Raw genomic sequence first — 22,075 nt, 5'->3', positions numbered from 1 at the left:
TACATAGACGTTTGAGGGGGAAAAAAAGCAATCCCCAAATTTCATTCCACTTGTTTTCTAAATATACACTACAGAATCAGTTTCCAAATAACGCAAAAAATAACAGAGGAAAACGTAAATACTTTGGAAAAGGCTGGTCAGAAAAAAACTTAGAACAAATAGAAATGAAGGAAAATGTGAAACATTTTAAAGCATTTAATAGCATTTATTTTTATATATTACAAAGCAAATCTTAAAATATTCTCAGACATGCTTATATCAACCATTTTTAGTCATTCTCCAAATAGCCGTGGATATCTAATACCTGTAAAGCATCATATTAGAATAAAACAAGATAAAAATGGAATAGCACAAAGTCTGCCTTTAAGGAACTCAGAGAATATCAAAAGATGTGATACATAAATAGCTATAATATGAAAGAGACAAAAAGTGGTAAAGTGACATGAAAGAAGTACAAATCAAGATCAATAAGAAGATAAATTATAAATCTGGAATCATACATATTAGCTGCCTCTTTAAACACTTGAATAAATATGTAGTTTGTTCCATATTAAAACATTTAAGACATTATTTCAATATATATCTTACTGATTTTAGGATTTCTGATCTCCTTTTTGATTGAAGAACATTAATCTGAAGGAAAATAACACTTGGTTAATCACCCATGTATTATTTAAAAAACTAATTCATAATGCAATGCTGTAAAATTTGTTTATTCTAATGATTTAACACTTTTCCAGATTAGCAAATAAAAACAAAGTTCAGGGTTCACAGTTAAGACAAACATAGCAATGAAATTCTTATCTGTTTTGTGTCTCCAAAAAAAAAAAAAAGCTGCTTATTTAAATTATAAAACCATAAAGATGGAACTTATTTTGACATCTGAACTCTTAAATCTCCCTCTTTACCTCACCCTCCTTAGCTAACAGCTCATCAAGACAGTTGCAAGACAATGTAAGAATTTCTCATCTCTTCTATCACTACCACCAACCACCATCATATCTTTTCTAGACTGTTTCAGTAGTCTAAGTACTAGTCTCTCTGCTTCCACCTTTACTCACTACAATCCACATTCCACACAGTAATCAGGGCTCTTTTTAATATGCAAACAAGATCTTGTTACCTCCAGTTTAAAATTCTCTAACAGCTTCTTACTATTCCTGGAATAAAATGAGAACTTCCTACAATGGCCTGCAAGGCCCTTTTTGATATGACTCCAGCCTGCCTGATTTTCTACCACTTTCCCCTTCTCTCCCTGTGCTCCAACTATACCAGAAAGCTGCTCCCACCTCAAGGCCTTTGTCCTAGCTGTTCTCTCTATGTCCTGCTCTTCCATACAGCACAAGGCCATCCTTTACTGGACAGGTTTCAGCTGAAATACTCTCTCCTCACAAACGTTTAAGTAGCCCCATAACCCTGTAATGCACTCTCCAGCATACAAATCTTGTTTACTTTCTTCGCAGCATTTATCACTACTTTATATTTTCTTATTTATTTGTGTCATTTCCCCAGCTAAAATGAAAGCTCCATAAGATCAGGGTCTTTTTCATATCCCAGTTCCATTCCTGGAGTGGCACCTACTAAATATTAAATAAATACTTGTTAAATAAAGTAATGGATCTTAAATAAGTATTTCAATTAAACTAAATTTACTGGAAGATCAGTAAATTGAGATTTGCCTTTTATGGACTCTCCCACCTCTAGGATTTTATAACAAATGTACTATTTCTTTCTCTCTACTACATAGAATAATAATGTAATAATTTTTTTTCAAAGAAAAGAATTGCTCATTCTTTGCTAATACTTTCAAAAGATTACAGAACACCTGCCTTTTTAAATTGTCCCTCCCACTGAGTTCTCTACCTTGGGTTTTATAACGTAATTTTAAAGCACTAACCAGAAAACAAACAAACAAAAAGAGGAAGAAACATCCAAAAGAGTTGTTTAACCAAGCACTAGCTTTTCCTGCATTTTTTCAAGGCCTAGAAAATTAACTTTCAATGCTGTAAGTAAAAGCAGAGTCTGCAAATAATCTATTATTCAAACTCTGAAAATACTTAAAGTGCCTCTGTTTTATATGTCTTTTTTTTTTCTATTTGGTAATGAAAAACATCTCAATTCCTGAATAAAAAAGTAAATTCATATATTTAGAGAAGGTAAAGCATGACCAACTTTATACATTTGGATATTTATTATTTTCTATTTTATAAAAGAGACACTTTGGCAACAACTATAAAAATGACACAATAATTCTGATTAGAAAAATCAAACAAATAAACAAATAGTTCTTTGGGGGAGGTAAGAGGGGCTGTTAGAACTATTGGATGTATGTCAAAGGAAATGGATAACTAATTTATATGTAAGTTTGAAAATGATGAATATTTTAGCAGCACTCCTGAAATAAAATCTATAACATTAAGCCATTCACTCTTTCAAAAAACATTTATTATCCATCTATTTTCCAACCACAATCTAGGAGCAGAAGAGACACATGAATAAACAATTACAATAAACATGATAAGTTGTCTAATAGCAATGTGTATAACAATATGGAAACACAGGAGGCGGAGACAAGAATGATTCATTCCGGCTAGAGAAGTTTGAATAACCACGACTTCAATATAAAGAATGAATGGGTGGTGGGGCAGGTAAAAGCAATGCAAACAGGGCCAAATTAATGAAACTATATTAATACTCCAGTCAAGAAATAATAAGGACTGGAATTAGAGGTATACCAAATGCAAGGAGAGAACAGATTTAAGAGGCACATAACAGGAAACATCAGATGTTTGGGTGACTAGATGTAGGAGCTGAGAATGAGAAGAATATCTGATATAATTCTCCCATTCTCAGCTTGTTTGATTGAGTAAGAGGGTTAAATCATTCAGTTGATAAGGCAAAAGGAAAGACAAGCAGTTTTGGAAGAAGGCAGAGATTTCAGGTTCACACACAGTAAGTCTGAGGTACCACTGCAAGAGACAGATTTTTGTCATCTACATATAGGTAGTAATTCGAGCAAGAGCCATGGTGAGACTGACTGTCAGGGAAATCAAAGAGTAAGAAAAGAAAAGGACCAAAGACAGATCCCTAAGGAGAAGGTAGACAAAGGAAAGAAGCTCAAATCAGGAACTGAAGAGAAATGAGAAGTTAAGAGGAGGACATAAAACTGGTTTCAGATAAATCAAGAAAGAAGTGTTTCAAGGAGAATGTGGTCTACCAACTCATTGAAACAGAATGGTTACATCGGTTTAAATACTAACACATGCCTAACAAATGAATAAGACCTTAGCATGAGCCATTTCAGTAGGAAGGGGTAAGGAGATTGAGTACTCATATTGCAGCAGGAAGTGATGTGGATGTGACGAATAGGAGACAGAAAATACAGGCTCCTACATTCTAGAAGCCTTCCATGGTTAAATGGCAGGCACCTAATTTTTTTTAAATTTAACTTCCAACCTACTAAAGAGGAACTTAATAGAAAAAAAAAAATTAAAGTTTATTTTCTAATGTTTTGAAAAATTACCTAAATAACTTTTTAATCACTAATTTATGTATGGTTACTTATATTTTCTTTAAGAAATCTGTGATCATGATTAAGGCAACAATCTCCAGGGATTCAACCCATGTTTTGTAAAAAGACAAGATAATTCTCTCAGCTTTAAAGGTTTTAAAGCTTTAAACTCCCACGGTATAGTAACACATAGTGTACATAAATACCCCATGTAAAACGATGTTTAAAAAGAATGCTTTCATTTTTCATGTATCCAAAATTCCTTCAGAGACTCATCATATTTAGTTTCATTTGTACATTCAGATCAGATTAAGCTACATACGGAAACCAAAACATGGATCAGTAGTTTTTAAAAAACAGCACCTAATGAGAATATGAGAACAAAATTTCTTGAAATATTTTTCTTTTGGCAATGCAGTGAACACTAGATCTCCATGTGATTTCACCAGCTAATTCTACTTTTAAGAATGTATTCTAGAGGCGGGGCAAGATGGCAGACTGGTGAGCTGTATGTTTTAGTTACTCCTCCAGGAAAGTAGGTAAAAAGCCAGGAACTGCGTGGACTGGACACCACAGAGCAATCTGTCTTTGGGCATACTTCATACAACACTCATGAAAACGTGGAACTGCTGAGATCAGCGAAATCTGTAAGTTTTTGCGGCCAGGGGACCCGCGCCCCTCCCTGCCAGGCTCAGTCCCGGGGGAGGAGGGGCTGTCAGCTCCAGGAAGGAGAAGGGAGAATTGCAGTGGCTGCTCTTATCGGAAACTCATTCTACTGATTCAAACTCCAACCATAGATAGACTGAGGCCAGACACCAGAGACTCTGAGAGCAGCCAGCCCAGCAGAGAGGAGACGGGCATAGAAGGAAAACAACACGAGAAGCTCCAAAGTAAAAGCAGAGGATTTTTGGAGTTCTGGTGAACACAGAAAGGGGAAGGGCGGAGATCAGGCCTTGAGGCGCATATGCAAATCCCGAAGCAAGGCTGATCTCTCTGCCCTGGGCACCTTTCCTTAATGGCCCTGGTTGCTTTGTCTATTAGCATTTCAATAACCCATTAGATCTCTGAGGAGGGCCGTTTTTTTTTTGTTTTTTTTTTTTTTTTTTTAAATCCTTTTTGCTTTTTCTAAAACAATTACTCTAAGAAGCTCAATACAGAAAGCTTCAAAGAATTGAAATTTGGGCACGTCAAGTCAAGAGCAGAACTAAGAGAGCTCTGAGACAAAAGGCAATAATCCAGTGGCTGAGAAAATTCACTAAACAACACAACTTCCCAAGAAAAGGGGGGTGTCCGCTCACAGCCACCATCCTGGTGGACAGGAAACACTCCTGCCCATCGCCAGCCCCATAGCCCAGAGCTGCCCCAGACAACCCAGTGTGACGGAACTGCTTCAAATAACAGGCACACACCACAAAACTGGGCGTGGACATTAGCCTTCCCTGCAACCTCAGCTGAATGTCCCAGAGCTGGGAAGGGGGAGCAGTGTGAATTCACAGAGCCCCATTCAGCCATCATTTGAGCAGACTGGGAGCCTCCCAACACAGCCCAGCAGCCCAGAACTGCCCTGGGGGGACGGCACTCACCTGTGACATAGCACAGTCATCCCTCAACAGAGGACCCGGGGTGCACAGCCTGGAAGAGGGGCCCACTTGCAAGTCTCAGGAGCCATACGCCAATACCAAAGACTTGTGGGTCAGTGGCAGAGACAAACTGTGGCAGGACTGAACTGAAGGATTAGACTATTGCAGTAGCTTTAAAACTCTAGGATCATCAGGGAGATTTGATTGTTAGGGTCACCCCCCCTCCCCGACTGCCCAGAAACACGCCCCACATACAGGGCAGGCAACACCAACTACACACGCAAGCTTGGGACACCAATTGGGCCCCACAAGACTCACTCCCCCACTCACCAAAAAGGCTAAGCAGGGGAGATCGGGCTTGTGGAGAACAGGTGGCTCGTGGACGCCACCTGCTGGTTAGTTAGAGAAAGTGTACTCCACCAAGCTGTAGATCTGATAAATTAGAGATAAGGACTTCAACTGGTCTACAAACCCTAAAAGAACCCTATCAAGGTCAGCAAATGCCACGAGGCCAAAAACAACAGAAAATTATAAAGCATATGAAAAAACCAGACGATATGGATAACCCAAGCCGAAGCACCCAAATCAAAAAACCAGAAGAGACACACCTAGAGCAGCTACTCAAAGAACTAAAGATGAACAATGAGACCCTAGTACGGGATATGAAGGAAATCAAGAAGACCCTAGAAGAGCATAAAGAAGACATTGCAAGACTAAATAAAAAAATGGATGATCTTATGGAAATTAAAGAAACTGTTGACCAAATTAAAAAGATTCTGGACACTCATAGTACAAGACTAGAGGAAGTTGAACAACGAATCAGTGACCTGGAAGATGACAGAATGGAAAATGAAAGCATAAAAGAAAGAATGGGGAAAAAAATTGAAAAACTCGAAATGGACCTCAGGGATATGATAGATAATATGAAACGTCCGAATATAAGACTCATTGGTGTCCCAGAAGGGGAAGAAAAGGGTAAAGGTCTAGGAAGAGTATTCAAAGAAATTGTTGGGGAAAACTTCCCAAATCTTCTAAACAACATAAATACACAAATCATAAATGCTCAGCGAACTCCAAATAGAATAAATCCAAAAAAACCCACTCCGAGACATATACTGATCACACTGTCAAACATAGAAGAGAAGGAGCAAGTTCTGAAAGCAGCAAGAGAAAAGCAATTCACCACATACAAAGGAAACAGCATAAGACTAAGTAGTGACTACTCAGCAGCCACCATGGAGGCGAGAAGGCAGTGGCACGATATATTTAAAATTCTGAGAGAGAGGAATTTCCAGCCAAGAATACTTTATCCAGCAAAGCTCTCCTTCAAATTTGAGGGAGAGCTTAAATTTTTCACAGACAAAGAAATGCTGAGAGAATTTGCTAACAAGAGACCTGCCCTACTGGAGATACTAAAGGGAGCCCTACAGACAGAGAAACAAAGACAGGACAGAGAGACTTGGAGAAAGGTTCAGTACTAAAGAGACTCGGTATGGGTACAATAAAGGATATTAATAGAGAGAGGGAAAAATATGGCAAACATAATCCAAAGGATAAGATGGCCGATTCAAGAAATGCCTTCACGGTTTTAACGTTGAATGTAAATGGATTAAACTCCCCAATTAAAAGATATAGATTCGCAGAATGGATCGAAAAAAATGAACCATCAATATGTTGCATACAAGAGACTCATCTTAGACACAGGGACACAAAGAAATTGAAAGTGAAAGGATGGAAAAAAATATTTCATGCAAGCTACAGCCAAAAGAAAGCAGGTGTAGCAATATTAATCTCAGATAAAATAGACTTCAAATGCAGGGATGTTTTGAGAGACAAAGAAGGCCACTACATACTAATAAAAGGGGCAATTCAGCAAGAAGAAATAACAATCGTAAATGTCTATGCACCCAATCAAGGTGCCACAAAATACATGAGAGAAACATTGGCAAAACTAAAGGAAGCAATTGATGTTTCCACAATAATTGTGGGAGACTTCAACACATCACTCTCTCCTATAGATAGATCAACCAGACAGAAGACCAATAAGGAAATTGAAAACCTAAACAATCTGATAAATGAATTAGATTTAACAGACATCTACAGGACATTACATCCCAAATCACCAGGATACACATACTTTTCTAGTGCTCACGGAACTTTCTCCAGAATAGATCATATGCTGGGACATAAAACAAGCCTCAATAAATTTAAAAAGATTGAAATTATTCAAAGCACATTCTCTGACCACAATGGAATACAATTAGAAGTCAATAACCATCAGAGACTTAGAAAATTCACAAATACCTGGAGGTTAAACAACACACTCCTAAACAATCAGTGGGTTAAAGAAGAAATAGCAAGAGAAATTGCTAAATATATAGAGACGAATGAAAATGAGAACACAACATACCAAAACCTATGGGATGCAGCAAAAGCAGTGCTAAGGGGGAAATTTATAGCACTAAACGCATATATTAAAAAGGAAGAAAGAGCCAAAATCAAAGAACTAATGGATCAACTGAAGAAGCTAGAAAATGAACAGCAAACCAATCCTAAACCAAGTAGAAGAAAAGAAATAACAAGGATTAAAGCAGAAATAAATGACATAGAGAACAAAAAAACAATAGAAAGGATAAATATCACCAAAAGTTGGTTCTTTGAGAAGATCAACAAGATTGACAAGCCCCTAGCTAGACTGACAAAATCAAAAAGAGAGAAGACCCATATAAACAAAATAATGAATGAAAAAGGTGACATAACTGCAGATCCTGAAGAAATTAAAAAAATTATAAGAGGATATTATGAACAACTGTATGGCAACAAACTGGATAATGTAGAAGAAATGGACAATTTCCTGGAAACATATGAACAACCTAGACTGACCAGAGAAGAAATAGAAGACCTCAACCAACCCATCACAAGCAAAGAGATCCAATCAGTCATCAAAAATCTTCCCACAAATAAATGCCCAGGGCCAGATGGCTTCACAGGGGAATTCTACCAAACTTTCCAGAAAGAACTGACACCAATCTTACTCAAACTCTTTCAAAACATTGAAAAAAATGGAACACTACCTAACTCATTTTATGAAGCTAACATCAATCTAATACCAAAACCAGGCAAAGATGCTACAAAAAGGAAAACTACCGGCCAATCTCCCTAATGAATATAGATGCAAAAATCCTCAACAAAATACTTGCAAATCGAATCCAAAGACACATTAAAAAAATCATACACCATGACCAAGTGGGGTTCATTCCAGGCATGCAAGGATGGTTCAACATCAGAAAAACAATCAATGTATTACAACACATTAAAAACTCGAAAGGGAAAAATCAATTGATCATCTCAATAGATGCTGAAAAAGCATTTGACAAAATCCAACATCCCTTTTTGATAAAAACACTTCAAAAGGTAGGAATTGAAGGAAACTTCCTCAACATGATAAAGAGCATATATGAAAAACCCACAGCCAGCATAGTACTCAATGGTGAGAGACTGAAAGCCTTCCCTCTAAGATCAGGAACAAGACAAGGATGCCCGCTGTCACCACTGTTATTCAACATTGTGCTGGAAGTGCTAGCCAGGGCAATCCGGCAAGACAAAGAAATAAAAGGCATCCAAATTGGAAAAGAAGAAGTAAAACTGTCATTGTTTGCAGATGATATGATCTTATATCTAGAAAACCCTGAGAAATCAACGATACACCTACTAGAGCTAATAAACAAATTTAGCAAAGTAGCGGGATACAAGATTAATGCACATAAGTCAGTAATGTTTCTATATGCTAGAAATGAACAAACTGAAGAGACACTCAAGAAAAAGATACCATTTTCAATAGCAACTAAAAAAATCAAGTACCTAGGAATAAACTTAACCAAAGATGTAAAAGACCTATACAAAGAAAACTACATAACTCTACTAAAAGAAATAGAAGGGGACCTTAAAAGATGGAAAAATATTCCATGTTCATGGATAGGAAGGCTAAATGTCATTAAGATGTCAATTCTACCCAAACTCATCTACAGATTCAATGCAATCCCAATCAAAATTCCAACAACCTACTTTGCAGACTTGGAAAAGCTAGTTATCAAATTTATTTGGAAAGGGAAGATGCCTCGAATTGCTAAAGACACTCTAAAAAAGAAAAACGAAGTGGGAGGACTTACACTCCCTGACTTTGAAGCTTATTATAAAGCCACAGTTGCCAAAACAGCATGGTACTGGCACAAAGATAGACATATAGATCAATGGAATCGAATTGAGAATTCAGAGATAGACCCTCAGATCTATGGCCGACTGATCTTTGATAAGGCCCCCAAAGTCACCGAACTGAGCCATAATGGTCTTTTCAACAAATGGGGCTGGGAGAGTTGGATATCCATATCCAAAAGAATGAAAGAGGACCCCTACCTCACCCCCTACACAAAAATTAACTCAAAATGGACCAAAGATCTCAATATAAAAGAAAGTACCATAAAACTCCTAGAAGATAATGTAGGAAAACATCTTCAAGACCTTGTATTAGGAGGCCACTTCCTAGACTTTACACCCAAAGCACAAGCAACAAAAGAGAAAATAGATAAATGGGAACTCCTCAAGCTTAGAAGTTTCTGCACCTCAAAGGAATTTCTCAAAAAGGTAAAGAGGCAGCCAACTCAATGGGAAAAAATTTTTGGAAACCATGTATCTGACAAAAGACTGATATCTTGCATATACAAAGAAATCCTACAACTCAATGACAATAGTACAGACAGCCCAATTATAAAATGGGCAAAAGATATGAAAAGACAGTTCTCTGAAGAGGAAATACAAATGGCCAAGAAACACATGAAAAAATGTTCAGCTTCACTAGCTATTAGAGAGATGCAAATTAAGACCACAATGAGATACCATCTAACACCGGTTAGAATGGCTGCCATTAAACAAACAGGAAACTACAAATGCTGGAGGGGATGTGGAGAAATTGGAACTCTTATTCATTGTTGGTGGGACTGTATAATGGTTCAGCCACTCTGGAAGTCAGTCTGGCAGTTCCTTAGAAAACTAGATATAGAGCTACCATTCGATCCAGCGATTGCACTCCTCGGTATATACCCGGAAGATCGGAAAGCAGTGACACGAACAGATATCTGCACGCCAATGTTCATAGCAGCATTATTCACAATTGCCAAGAGATGGAAACAACCCAAATGTCCTTCAACAGATGAGTGGATAAATAAAATGTGGTATATACACACGATGGAATACTACGCGGCAGTAAGAAGGAACGATCTGGTGAAACATATGACAACATGGATGAACCTTGAAGACATAATGCTGAGCGAAATAAGCCAGGCACAAAAAGAGAAATATTATATGCTACCACTAATGTGAACTTTGAAAAATGTAAAACAAATGGTTTATAATGTAGAATGTAGGGGAACTAGCAGTAGAGAGCAATTAAGGAAGGGGGAACAATAATCCAAGAAGAACAGATAAGCTATTTAACGTTCTGGGGATGCCCAGAAATGACTATGGTCTGTTAATTTCTGATGGTTGTAGTAGGAACAAGTTCACTGAAATGTTGCTATAGTATGTAACTTTCTTGGGGTAAAGTAGGAACATGTTGGAAGTTAAGCAGTTATCTTAGGTTAGTTGTCTTTTTCTTACTCCCTTGCTATGGTCTCTTTGAAATGCTCTTTTATTGTATGTTTGTTTTCTTTTTAACTTTTTTTTTCATACAGGTGATTTGAAAAAAGAAGGGAAAGTTAAAAAAAAAAAAAGAAAGAAAAAGAAAAAAGACAAACAAGGGAAAAAAAAAAAAAAAAAAAGATGTAGTGCCCCCTTGAGGAGCCTGTGGAGAATGCAGGGGTATTCGCCTACCCCACCTCCATGGTTGCTAACATGACCACAGACATAGGGGACTGGTGGTTTGATGGGTTGAGCCCTCTACCATAAGTTTTACCCTTGGGAAGACGGTTGCTGCAAAGGAGAGGCTAGGCCTCCCTGTATTTGTGCCTAAGAGTCTCCTCCTGAATGCCTCTTTGTTGCTCAGATGTGGCCCTCTCTCTCTGGCTAAGCCAACTTGAAAGGTGAAATCACTGCCCTCCCCCCTACGTGGGATCAGACACCCAGGGGAGTGAATCTCCCTGGCAATGTGGAATATGACTCCCAGGGAGGAATGTAGACCTGGCACCGTGGGACGGAGAACATCTTCTTGACCAAAAGGGGGATGTGAAAGGAAATGAAATAAGCTTCAGTGGCAGAGAGACTCCAAAAGGAGCCGAGAGGTCACTCTGGTGGGCACTCTTATGCACACTTTAGACAACCCTTTTTAGGTTCTAAAGAATTGGGGTAGCTGGTGGTGGATACCTGAAACTATCAAACTACAACCCAGAACCCATGAATCTCGAAGACAGTTGTATAAAAATGTAGCTTATGAGGGGTGACAATGGGATTGGGAAAGCCATAAGGACCAAACACCACTTTGTCTAGTTTATGGATGGATGTGTAGAAAAGTAGGGGAAGGAAACAAACAGACAAAGGTACCCAGTGTTCTTTTTTACTTCAATTGCTCTTTTTCACTCTAATTATTATTCTTGTTATTTTTGTGTGTGTGCTAATGAAGGTGTCAGGGATTGATTTAGGTGATGAATGTACAACTATGTCATGGTACTGTAAACAATCGAAAGTACAATTTGTTTTGTATGACTGCGTGGTATCTGAATATATCTCAATAAAATGATGATTAAAAAAAAAAAAAAAGAACAGCAAGTCTTCTCACCTGTAAAAATGCTAAGTCTTTTCCTTAACTTTAGTTAAATAAAAAACCAAATATTGTTTCAAACCTGACAGCTTTTAACATGTTGCTTTCTCGAGATCAAGCCATAAAAGATATTTTTTTATCCCAAACAGTTGCAAAGGTTTGTTCTTTCACTTTGGAAAAATGAAGTGCTAAAAATGGTTAAACTCATTTGATATAAGTTGCATGAGAACTGTTTAGGCAATGTTATAAAAATAAAAGAAATTTTCTAACCTTAAAAAAAAAAAAAAAAAAAAAGAATGTATTCTAAAGAAATAATCAAAGGATTTGTAAATAAAGATGTTATCACTTACAATTAATGAAGATTATATTTTTACTATTGCCAGTAAAAACTGTCATTGTCTGATAATCAAATATCAATTAAATTGGTACAGCAAGTACATTATATCAGTTAAAATGATGATTTTTAAAGCACTTTAAATTGGGGGAAACTATAATGACAATTGAAAAGAGGAAGAAATAAGAATCAGATGTATACACATACACACAGGTGTACAAGAACACTCAGACAGACATAGGTGAATTTTTTCACAGATTATATGATAACTCTATAATCAAAGAAAAAAGGATCATTTATTCTTTTTGGCATCATTACTCAAAAGTAACAGCCTATTTAGTAAGCACTTTACTGAAAACATAATAAATATACCTGAAGCACATAGTCAAGGGCTATATGTCGAAAACATTTTCTTGTTGCTGTCAGAATGTTTGTGGCTTCCTCAACTTCATGCTGTTTGTTTCTTTGCACTTGAGCATTTTTCACCAATGCATTTTCTTTTTCTTCGCTGACTTTTTCAAATTGCTTCTTGGCATCTTTGAATTTTCTAAGATCTCTAAAAAGTAAGAATTTACTGAAATTTTCATAAAACTTTCTTCATCAAAAATGTCAGCAAAATAGCATTTAGATTAAATTATGTTCCTCCATTTGTTTGTTCCAACTTGCACTAACCTTCACTAGCTCTTCCAGCTAAAATCTATAGCTTCTCAATTATATATTAATATCATGACACAGTCGGCTAACATTTCATTATTTACATCTATAAAATTTAAGGTGAAAATAAATGATCAAATTAAAACTACAGAAGCATAAAAATCCCCATCCCCCAAAAGACAAATTCAAGGACAAGTACTACCATTTAATCAAGTGATTTTTGAACAATAATTTACATAAGAATAACAATAGGGAATCTGTTAAAAATGTAAATTCCAAGTCCCCTCTCCCAGAGATTACAATTCATTAGTCCCTGGGATAAATTCTGCAAGTCTTCTTTTATAAAGACAAATCCTTGGCTTTACTGCTATGGGTGGTCTACAGACCATACCATAAGAAACAATAATTTAACCATTCATTTCTTGGTTGAGGAAATTACTGGGTCAAAGGGCATAAATACCCATACATGCACACACTCAACTCATACACACACCCACACTCACACTCCCTGACACAAACATCTCTTTTCTAAAAGAACTGTTATATTAGTAAAGGATAACAGTATCCATTCCAATGGACTGAAATCTTAAATCTTTGATTCATTAATGCTCTTACTTTTACTTTTTCTACCAAAGAACTCACCAAAATAACTTGAAGACAAATGGACAAATGACATAAACATGTATGAATGGCTTTGAACTCTTAAAAAAAGAAGTCATTAATATTAAAGTCTTACATCAAAATGTCTGTAAGGATGTTCTCAGGTTTGCTACCAGTGTTATCTTTTATGACATAACATAAAAAATCTGAGAGATGACACCTTCAGGACAACAAATTCTAACCTGTTAAAACATTTTATTAAAGATAAATCTGACACTACTTACAGATTATAATGACTATAATTTATCCTGAACACTGTGTCATAATCAACTTCACATGTATTTTTACGTATGCTCAGTTAGGAATTAAAAGAGAAAAACTGAATCATTAAGGTAGAAAAGAAAACTTGGGTCCCCACCTTTTTTAAATTTCTAGTTTCATTTTATTTCACATATAAAGTGTAATGAATGCAATGCAAAAGGGTCGTATGTAATGAAAAGCATGCGCTCCCATTGCTTATCTATTCCAGTATTTTACCTTGAAGGAAAATACCAAACTAATATCAACCCTACCTATGCATCCTAAAGACAAATTTCCTGCTATAAAGGATTCACTGAAAGACATTAAGTGTGATGTAATTCAAGAAGAAATGCAATGTTCAAATGAAAAAGCAAAAAAAATAAAGCCTCTATTATTTTCAGTAATTCATGTTTTATAATCTCTTTCAAAGGAAACCAATTCCCAAAAGTGATTTGTACTGGTGGTTTTTCCCTTCTCTTCATTGCAATTGACTTACTCTTTAACAAAGTTCTGCAGCTGTGCCTTAATTGATCTCTGAGTTTGGTCAAACAGGATCTAAAAGATAAAATATAACATTAAACAATTAGAAAAGTGAGCAAAAAAAAAAAAAAAAAATCCATATAGTTCTGTAAATACCACCTCTCTCCACAACACTCCAATATTAACAACACCTAAATTTCTTATTGAAGACTACATAAAAAATAAACATTTTAAAAAGAAACAATCTGATTTTAAGTTAATTTTATCTGTCAAAAATAAAATTGTTTCTATTTACAGAGGAAAACAAATCTGCTTTAATATTTAAATAGAATGCTCAAACAGTGGAGCAACCTATTTCTGTGATTTTAATTCAGGCTTTGGAAGACAACCTACATATTTATATATATAAATTCTTTCCATCTACCACAGAAATTTCTTACTCCAATATATCAAAGGATACCAAGCGAAAACAACTTCAAAATTCTCTTAAACCTTAGGTAAGAGGTTACTCATTTGAGAAGACCTGGGGATTTAAACGTTTCATATTTTGAATTCAAATACACATTATTCAGTCTTTTTGATTAATAATTGCTAAGATGAAAGACAAGAACAAAATTTTATTCCTCAGGACAATATTTTGTCTCCCTGAAATGACAACACATATTTAACTCTGATAGCTCTATGTGTGGTAAATTTCACCAGGTTTATCATGGGAATTTCAAATACATTCATAATTTACAGCTATACTTCATTCAGAATTTGAAACAGATGTCAGATGAACAGACAAAAAACCCAATACTTAAAAAAAACTGTATCTTCAACTAATTAAAAAAAAACTCTTTAGTTTTTTCTTTCTTTTTTAAAATCAGTGTCACAATTAATTTTCTCTGAAATTTTGTTATTAGCAAAAGTCTTACGTTCTTCCCTAAATATCAAATATGCAAAACACAAACACACATACAATCTGGATTCAGTACAGCGTTTCAAAATCTGTCAATTTACTTCAGAAAGAAAACAAAACTATTTTTCATTCTGAACTATGTTAGACCACAAACATTAAACCTAAAGTAAGCAGAAGAAAGGAAATAATAAAGATCATTGTGCAAGTCAGTTAAAAAGAAAAGAGAAAATGAATAGAGAAAAATCAATGAAATCAAAGCCTAGATCTTTTAGAAGATACATAAAATTGATAAACTTCTAGCTACATTGATCATGAAAAAAGGAGAAAGATGTAAATTTCCAGTATGAATAAAATTGAAACAAAAAAAAAAGGAAAGGAGAGAGGTGACTTCTCTACACATTCTACAGATACTACAAGAATAATCAGGGCAATCTTTGAAGGAACAGTATTATGCCAATAAATTCAACAGATGAAATGCATAAATTCTTTGAAAGACACAAATTAACCAAAGCTCACTCAAGAAGAAATTGATAGCAGAAGAGAATTAAAGAACTAGAATCTGCAGTTAAAAAACTCCACATCTTATGAAGTTAAACATTACACAAGCGACCCCATTCCTAAGTATTTGCCCAAGGGAAATGGAAGTTAACATCATATTGTGCTGAAAAGCTGATTGTTTTCACCCTAAGATCAGGAACAAGGCAAAGATGGCCACCCACATCACTTCTGTTCCACACTGTACTAGAAGTTCTAGCAATAAAATCAGGCAAGAAAAAGAAATAAAAAGCATATAGATTAGAAAGTGTGGTAGACTGAATTCCCTATCCAACAAAGGGCATAATCCATGCCCCTGCGGGTGTAAACCCATTGCAAATAGGACAATTTGAAGATGCTATTTTTATTAATGTGTGGTCCAGAAGAATCACATTGGGCCTTAATCCATTATTACTGGAGTCCTTTATAAGCAGAAGAAATTCAGATGCAGTGAATCAGAGAAGGACACAGAGGGAAACCAGAAGTTAGACATTAGCAGACACAGAAAGAGCAAACACAAGGGGAAATCACTATGTGACAGGACACAGGGATGCAAGCCAAGGAACCCCAAGGACTGCAGCAAACCTGCCCCAGAATGCCACAGCCTCCTTCCAAAAAGCATAGCTTTGCCGATGCCTTGATTTTGGACTTCCAGCCTCCAAAACTGTGAGAAAATAAATGCTTGTTGTTTAAGTCAACCCACTGTGTGGTATACATCATAACAGTCTGGTAAACTAAGACAGAAAGGAGAAATAAAATTGTCTAACCACAGACAATACGATGGCTAAATAGATAATAATACTGAATCCACAAGAACTAGTAAGTGCGTTTAGCAAGGATACAGGAACAAAATCAATACAGAAAAATCAGTTTTATTTCCATATATTAGCAATGAACAATTAGAACTTGAACTTAAAAAATATCATTTATAAGTACACCAAAAATAAATTCTTAGAGATAAATTTGGCAAAAGATATATTAAACAGTGAAGACTATAAGAGAAATTTTAGATTTACATATTGATAAGAGAAATTTAAAAAAAATCTAAAAAATGGATACATATACCATGTTCATGGATTGGAGTATTATATATCAAAAAATAGAAATGAATAATCAAGCCACAAAAGACATGGTAGAATCTTAAATGTATACTGTGAGGTGAAAGAAGCAACTTTGAAAAAGCTACATACTGTATGATTCCAACTATATAACATCCTGGAAAAGGAAGAACTATAAAGAAAGAAAAAAGATCAGTGGGTCCATAGGTCTAGGCGAAGGCAGGGAGGGATGAACAGGTGGAGCCAAGGGCATTTTTAAAGCAATGAAACTATTCTGCATGATACTCCAGTGATGGATACATGACATTATGCATTTCTCAAAACACAGAACTATACAACACAAAGAATGAAGCCTAATATAAACAACAGAATTCAGTTATGTTTTAATACTGGCCCACATATTTTAACAATTGTACTACCCTAATAACAGCAGAAGGGGGTGTGATATATGGGAACTCTGTACTTTACATACAATTTTTCTATAACCTTAACATCGCTCTAAAATTTATAAAGTCTACTACAGGGATTAAAAAGAAAAAAAAGAAAAAAAAAAAAGGCAACCCAAAGCCTGGGAGAAAATATTTACAAAACATATATCCAACAAAGAACTTTAAAACATTTAAAACATAAATAACACTTCCAAATCAATAATAAGATAAACGATTCAATTCTTTAAAATGGGCATGGTTTGGCCCTGAGAAATCGACGATACAGCTACTAGAGCTAATAAACAAATTTAGCAAAGTAGCGGGATACAAGATCAATGCACATAAGTCAGTAATGTTTCTATATGCTAGAAATGAACAAACTGAAGAGACACTCAAGAAAAAGATACCATTTTCAATAGCAACTAAAAAAATCAAGTACCTAGGAATAAACTTAACCAAAGATGTGAAAGACCTATACAAAGAAAACTATGTAACTCTAGTAAAAGAAATAGAAGGGGACCTTAAAAGATGGAAAAATATTCCATGTTCATGGTTAGGAAGGCTAAATGTCATTAAGATGTCAATTCTACCCAAACTCATCTACAGATTCAATGCAATCCCAATCAAAATTCCAACAACCTACTTTGCAGACTTGGAAAAGCTAGTTATCAAATTTATTTGGAAAGGGAAGGTGCCTCGAATTGCTAAAGACACTCTAAAAAAGAAAAACAAAGTGGGAGGACTTACACTCCCTGACTTTGAAGCTTATTATAAAGCCACAGTTGTCAAAACAGCATGGTACTGGCACAAAGATAGACATATAGATCAATGGAATCGAATTGAGAATTCAGAGATAGACCCTCAGATCTATGGCCGACTGATCTTTGATAAGGCCCCCAAAGTCACTGAACTGAGTAATAATGGTCTATTCAACAAATGGGGCTGGGAGAGTTGGATATCCATATCCAAAAGAATGAAAGAGGACCCCTACCTCACCCCCTACACAAAAATTAACTCAAAATGGTCCAAAGATCTCAATATAAAAGAAAGTACCATAAAACTCCTAGAAGATAATGTAGGAAAACATCTTCAAGACCTTGTATTAGGCAGCCACTTCCCAGACTTTACACCCAAAGCACAAGCAACAAAAGAAAAAATAGATAAATGGGAACTCCTCAAGCTTAGACGTTTCTGCACCTCAAAGGAATTTCTCAAAAAGGTAAAGAGGCAGCCAACTCAATGGGAAAAAATTTTTGGAAACCATGTATCTGCAAAAGACTGATATCTTGCATATATAAAGAAATCCTACAACTCAATGACAATAGTACAGACAGCCCAATTATAAAATGGGCAAAAGATATGAAAAGACAGTTCTCTGAAGAGGAAATACAAATAGCCAAGAAACACATGAAAAAATGTTCAGCTTCACTAGCTATTAGAGAGATGCAAATTAAGACCACAATGAGATACCATCTAACACCTATTGGAGTGGCTGCCATTAAACAAACAGGAAACTACAAATGCTGGAGGGGATGTGGAGAAATTGGAACTCTTATTCATTGTTGGTGGGACTGTATAATGGTTCAGCCACTCTGGAAGTCAGTCTGGCAGTTCCTTAGAAAACTAGATATAGAGTTACCATTCGATCCAGCGATTGCACTTCTCGGTATATACCCGGAAGATTGGAAAGCAGTGACACGAACAGATATCTGCACACCAATGTTCATAGCAGCATTATTCACAATTGCTAAGAGATGGAAACAACCCAAATGTCCTTCAACATATGAGTGGATAAATAAAATGTGGTATATACACACGATGGAATACTACACGGCAGTAAGAAGGAACGACCTCGTGAAACATATGACAACATGGATGAACCTTGAAGACATAATGCTGAGCGAAATAAGCCAGGCACAGAAAGAGAAATATTATATGCTACCACTAATGTGAACTTTGAAAAATGTAAAACGAATGGTTTATAATGTAGAATGTAGGGGAACTAGCAATAGAGAGCAATTAAGGAAGGGGGAACAGTAATCCAAGAAGAACAGATATGCTATTTAACGTTCTGGGGATGCCCAGGAATGACTATGGTCTGTTAATTTCTGAAGGATATAGTAGGAGCAAGTTCACAGAAATGTTGCTATATTATGTAACTTTCTTGGGGTAAAGTAGGAACAGGTTGGAAGTAAAGCAATTATCTTAGGTTAGTTGTCTTTTTCTTACTCCCTTGTTATGGCCTCTTTGAAATGTTCTTTTATTGTATGGTTTTCTTTTTTGTTTTTTGTTGGTTTGTTTGTTTGTTTGTTTGTTTTTTCCATACAGTTGATTTAAAAAGGAAAAACAGGTTAAAAAAAAAAAAAAAACAAGGAAAAAAATATGTAGTGCCCCCTTGAGGAGCCTGTGGAGAATGCAGGGGTATTGGCCTACCCCACCTCAATGGTTGCTAACATGACCACAGACATAGGGGACTGGTGGTTTGATGGGTTGAGCCCTCTACCGTAGGTTTTACCATTGGGAAGACGGTTGCTGCAAAGGAGAAGCTAGGCCTCCCTATAATTGTGCCGAAGAGCCTCCTCCCGAATGCCTCTTTGTTGCTCAGATGTGGCCCTCTCTCTCTGGCTAAGCCAACTTGAAAGGTGAAATCACTGCCCTCCCCCCTATGTGGGATCAGACACCCAGGGGAGTGAATCTCCCTGGCAATGTGGAATATGACTCCCGGGGAGGAATGTAGACCTGGCATCGTGGGACAGAGAACATCTTCTTGACCAAAAGAGGGATGTGAAAGGAAATGAAATAAGCTTCAGTAGCAGAGAGAGTCCAAAAGGAGCCGAGAGGTCACTCTGGTGGGCACTCTTATGCACAATTTAGACAACCCTTTTTAGGTTCTAAAGAATTGGGGTAGCTGGTGGTGGATACCTGAAACTATCAAACTACAACCCAGAACCCATGAATCTCAAAGACAATTGCATAAAAATGTAGCTTATGAGGGGTGACAATGGGATTGGGAAAGCCATAAGGACCACACACCACTTTCTCTAGTTTATGGATGGATGAGTAGAAAAATAGGAGAAGGAAACAAACAAACAGACAAAGGTACCCAGTGTTCTTTTTTACTTCAATTGCTCCTTTTCACTTTAATTATTATTCTTATTATTTTTGTGTGTGTGCTAATGAAGGTGTCAGGGATTGATTTAGGTGATGAATGTACAACTATGTAATGGTACTGTGAACAATCGAATGTACGATGTTTTGTATGACTGTGTGGTATGTGAATGTATCTCAATAAAATGAAGATTAAAAAAATGGGCATGGTTTGAACACTTTAGCATAGGAGATACATAGGTAGAAAATAAACACATTGAAAGACACTCAACATCATAATTCATTAAGGAAATGCAAAATAAAACCAAAATAAATTTAAAAGTGACCATATCAAGAGCTGGCAAGCATGTGGAATAACTGGAACTCTCACACACTGCTGCTGTAAACTGGTACAATCACCGTGGAAAATAATTTGGTAGCTTCTTAAGAAGTTAATCATAATCCTACCTTATGAACCAGCAATTCTACCTCTATCAGTTTAAACAAGTCCACATGAAGACTTTTACATACATGATAATGAGCAGCTTTTTTGTAATAGCCAAAATCCTGGAAAAAATTGAAATGTACATTGTTTTTGCTTTAAAATATGTCCACAAATTATATCCACAAATACTTTTGACACTCCTTGTGCTGGTTTCAATCTATTATGTCCCCCACAAAAGCCATGTTCTTTAATGTAATCTGTGTGGACAGACTTATTAGTCATTTGATTAGGGTGGAGACCTTTGGTTAGGTTGTTTCCATGGAGATATGACCTACTCAACTGTAGGTGAGACCTCAACAAACCAATCACAAGTAAAGAGATCCAATCAGTCATCAAAATAGCTTCCTACAAGTAAAAGCCCAGGGCCAGATGGCTTCACAGGGGAATTTCACCAAACTTTCTAAAAAGAACTGACACCATGTGTTCTGGTTTGCTAATGCTGCCATTATGCAAAACACCAGAAATGGATTGGCTTTTATAAAGGAGGTTTATCTGGTTACAAATTTACAGTCTGAAGGCTATGAAAATATCCAAATTAAGGCATCAACACAAGTATACCTTCAACGAAGGAAGGCCAGTGGCATCTGGAAAACCTCTGTAACCTGGAAAGGCACATGGCTGGCAACTACTGATCCCAGACTAGTGTTACAGCTCCTCTCCCAGCTCCTGTGCATTCTTCAAAATGTTGCTCTTGGGGTGTTCTGTCCTCTGTTAGCTTCTCTGGACAAAAGTGTCAGCAAAAGTCTGCTTTCAATAGCCATCTTCAAAATGTCTCTCTTGGCTAACGCAGCAAGCTCCTTCTGTCTGTGTACTCTTATAGGACTCCAGTGATTTAATTAAGACCCACATTGAATGGGTGGAGCCACACCTCCACCAAGATAATCTAATCAAAGGTACTACCCCTAGTTGGGCAGGTCACATCTCCATGAAAACAACCTAATCCAAAGAGTCCAACCTAATCAACACAGAATTATGTTAAAGTACACAGAATTAGGGAAGATATTACATGTTAAATGTGTGTAACACTACCAGATATTTTATAAATATTTTAGAGAGAAACTAGATCTTGCTTTCATGAACAGAACTTCTAAAAAAAATAGGTTTTATGCATGAAATGGCTTCAAGCAATTCCTGACTGATATTTTTTAAATTGATGATCATTCCAATTCTTGGTCACTGTCATTGCTGTGAAATTTTATCTGCATAAGTAGGCATGATAGTGAAAGGCAGAAGAACAGTTATTGCTTTTTTTACTCCTCTGACTGACATGAGCTTTCTTACATGTCATTAGAATATAAATAATTCCATGCATTTAAATTGTACTTCAAAACAAGCAATCATTCATTGGGTGTCAC

General features: G+C 36.2%; 1 protein-coding gene across 5 annotated transcripts in view; it reads right to left on the bottom strand.

Annotated features, from left to right (window-relative positions):
- Positions 1-22,075, bottom strand: part of ACAP2 (ArfGAP with coiled-coil, ankyrin repeat and PH domains 2) — a 253,999-nt gene that overhangs the window by 65,652 nt on the left and 166,272 nt on the right. For all 5 annotated transcript variants that reach the window (XR_005217201.1, XR_005217202.1, XM_037837936.1 and 2 more), the window contains exons 5-7: positions 14,224-14,282; positions 12,546-12,729; positions 589-633 (exon numbers count right to left, since the gene is read on the bottom strand). Coding sequence is in view for 3 of the 5 variants with exons in the window: in XM_037837936.1 (XP_037693864.1) it covers positions 589-633; positions 12,546-12,729; positions 14,224-14,282 (288 nt within the window). In the remaining 2 variants the exon portion in view is untranslated. The remainder of the gene's footprint in view (positions 1-588; positions 634-12,545; positions 12,730-14,223; positions 14,283-22,075) is intronic.

This window comes from Choloepus didactylus, chromosome 1, assembly GCF_015220235.1.
Source record: "Choloepus didactylus isolate mChoDid1 chromosome 1, mChoDid1.pri, whole genome shotgun sequence".
Lineage (NCBI taxonomy): Eukaryota > Metazoa > Chordata > Mammalia > Pilosa > Megalonychidae > Choloepus > Choloepus didactylus.
This window is presented reverse-complemented; position numbering and strand designations above follow the sequence as displayed.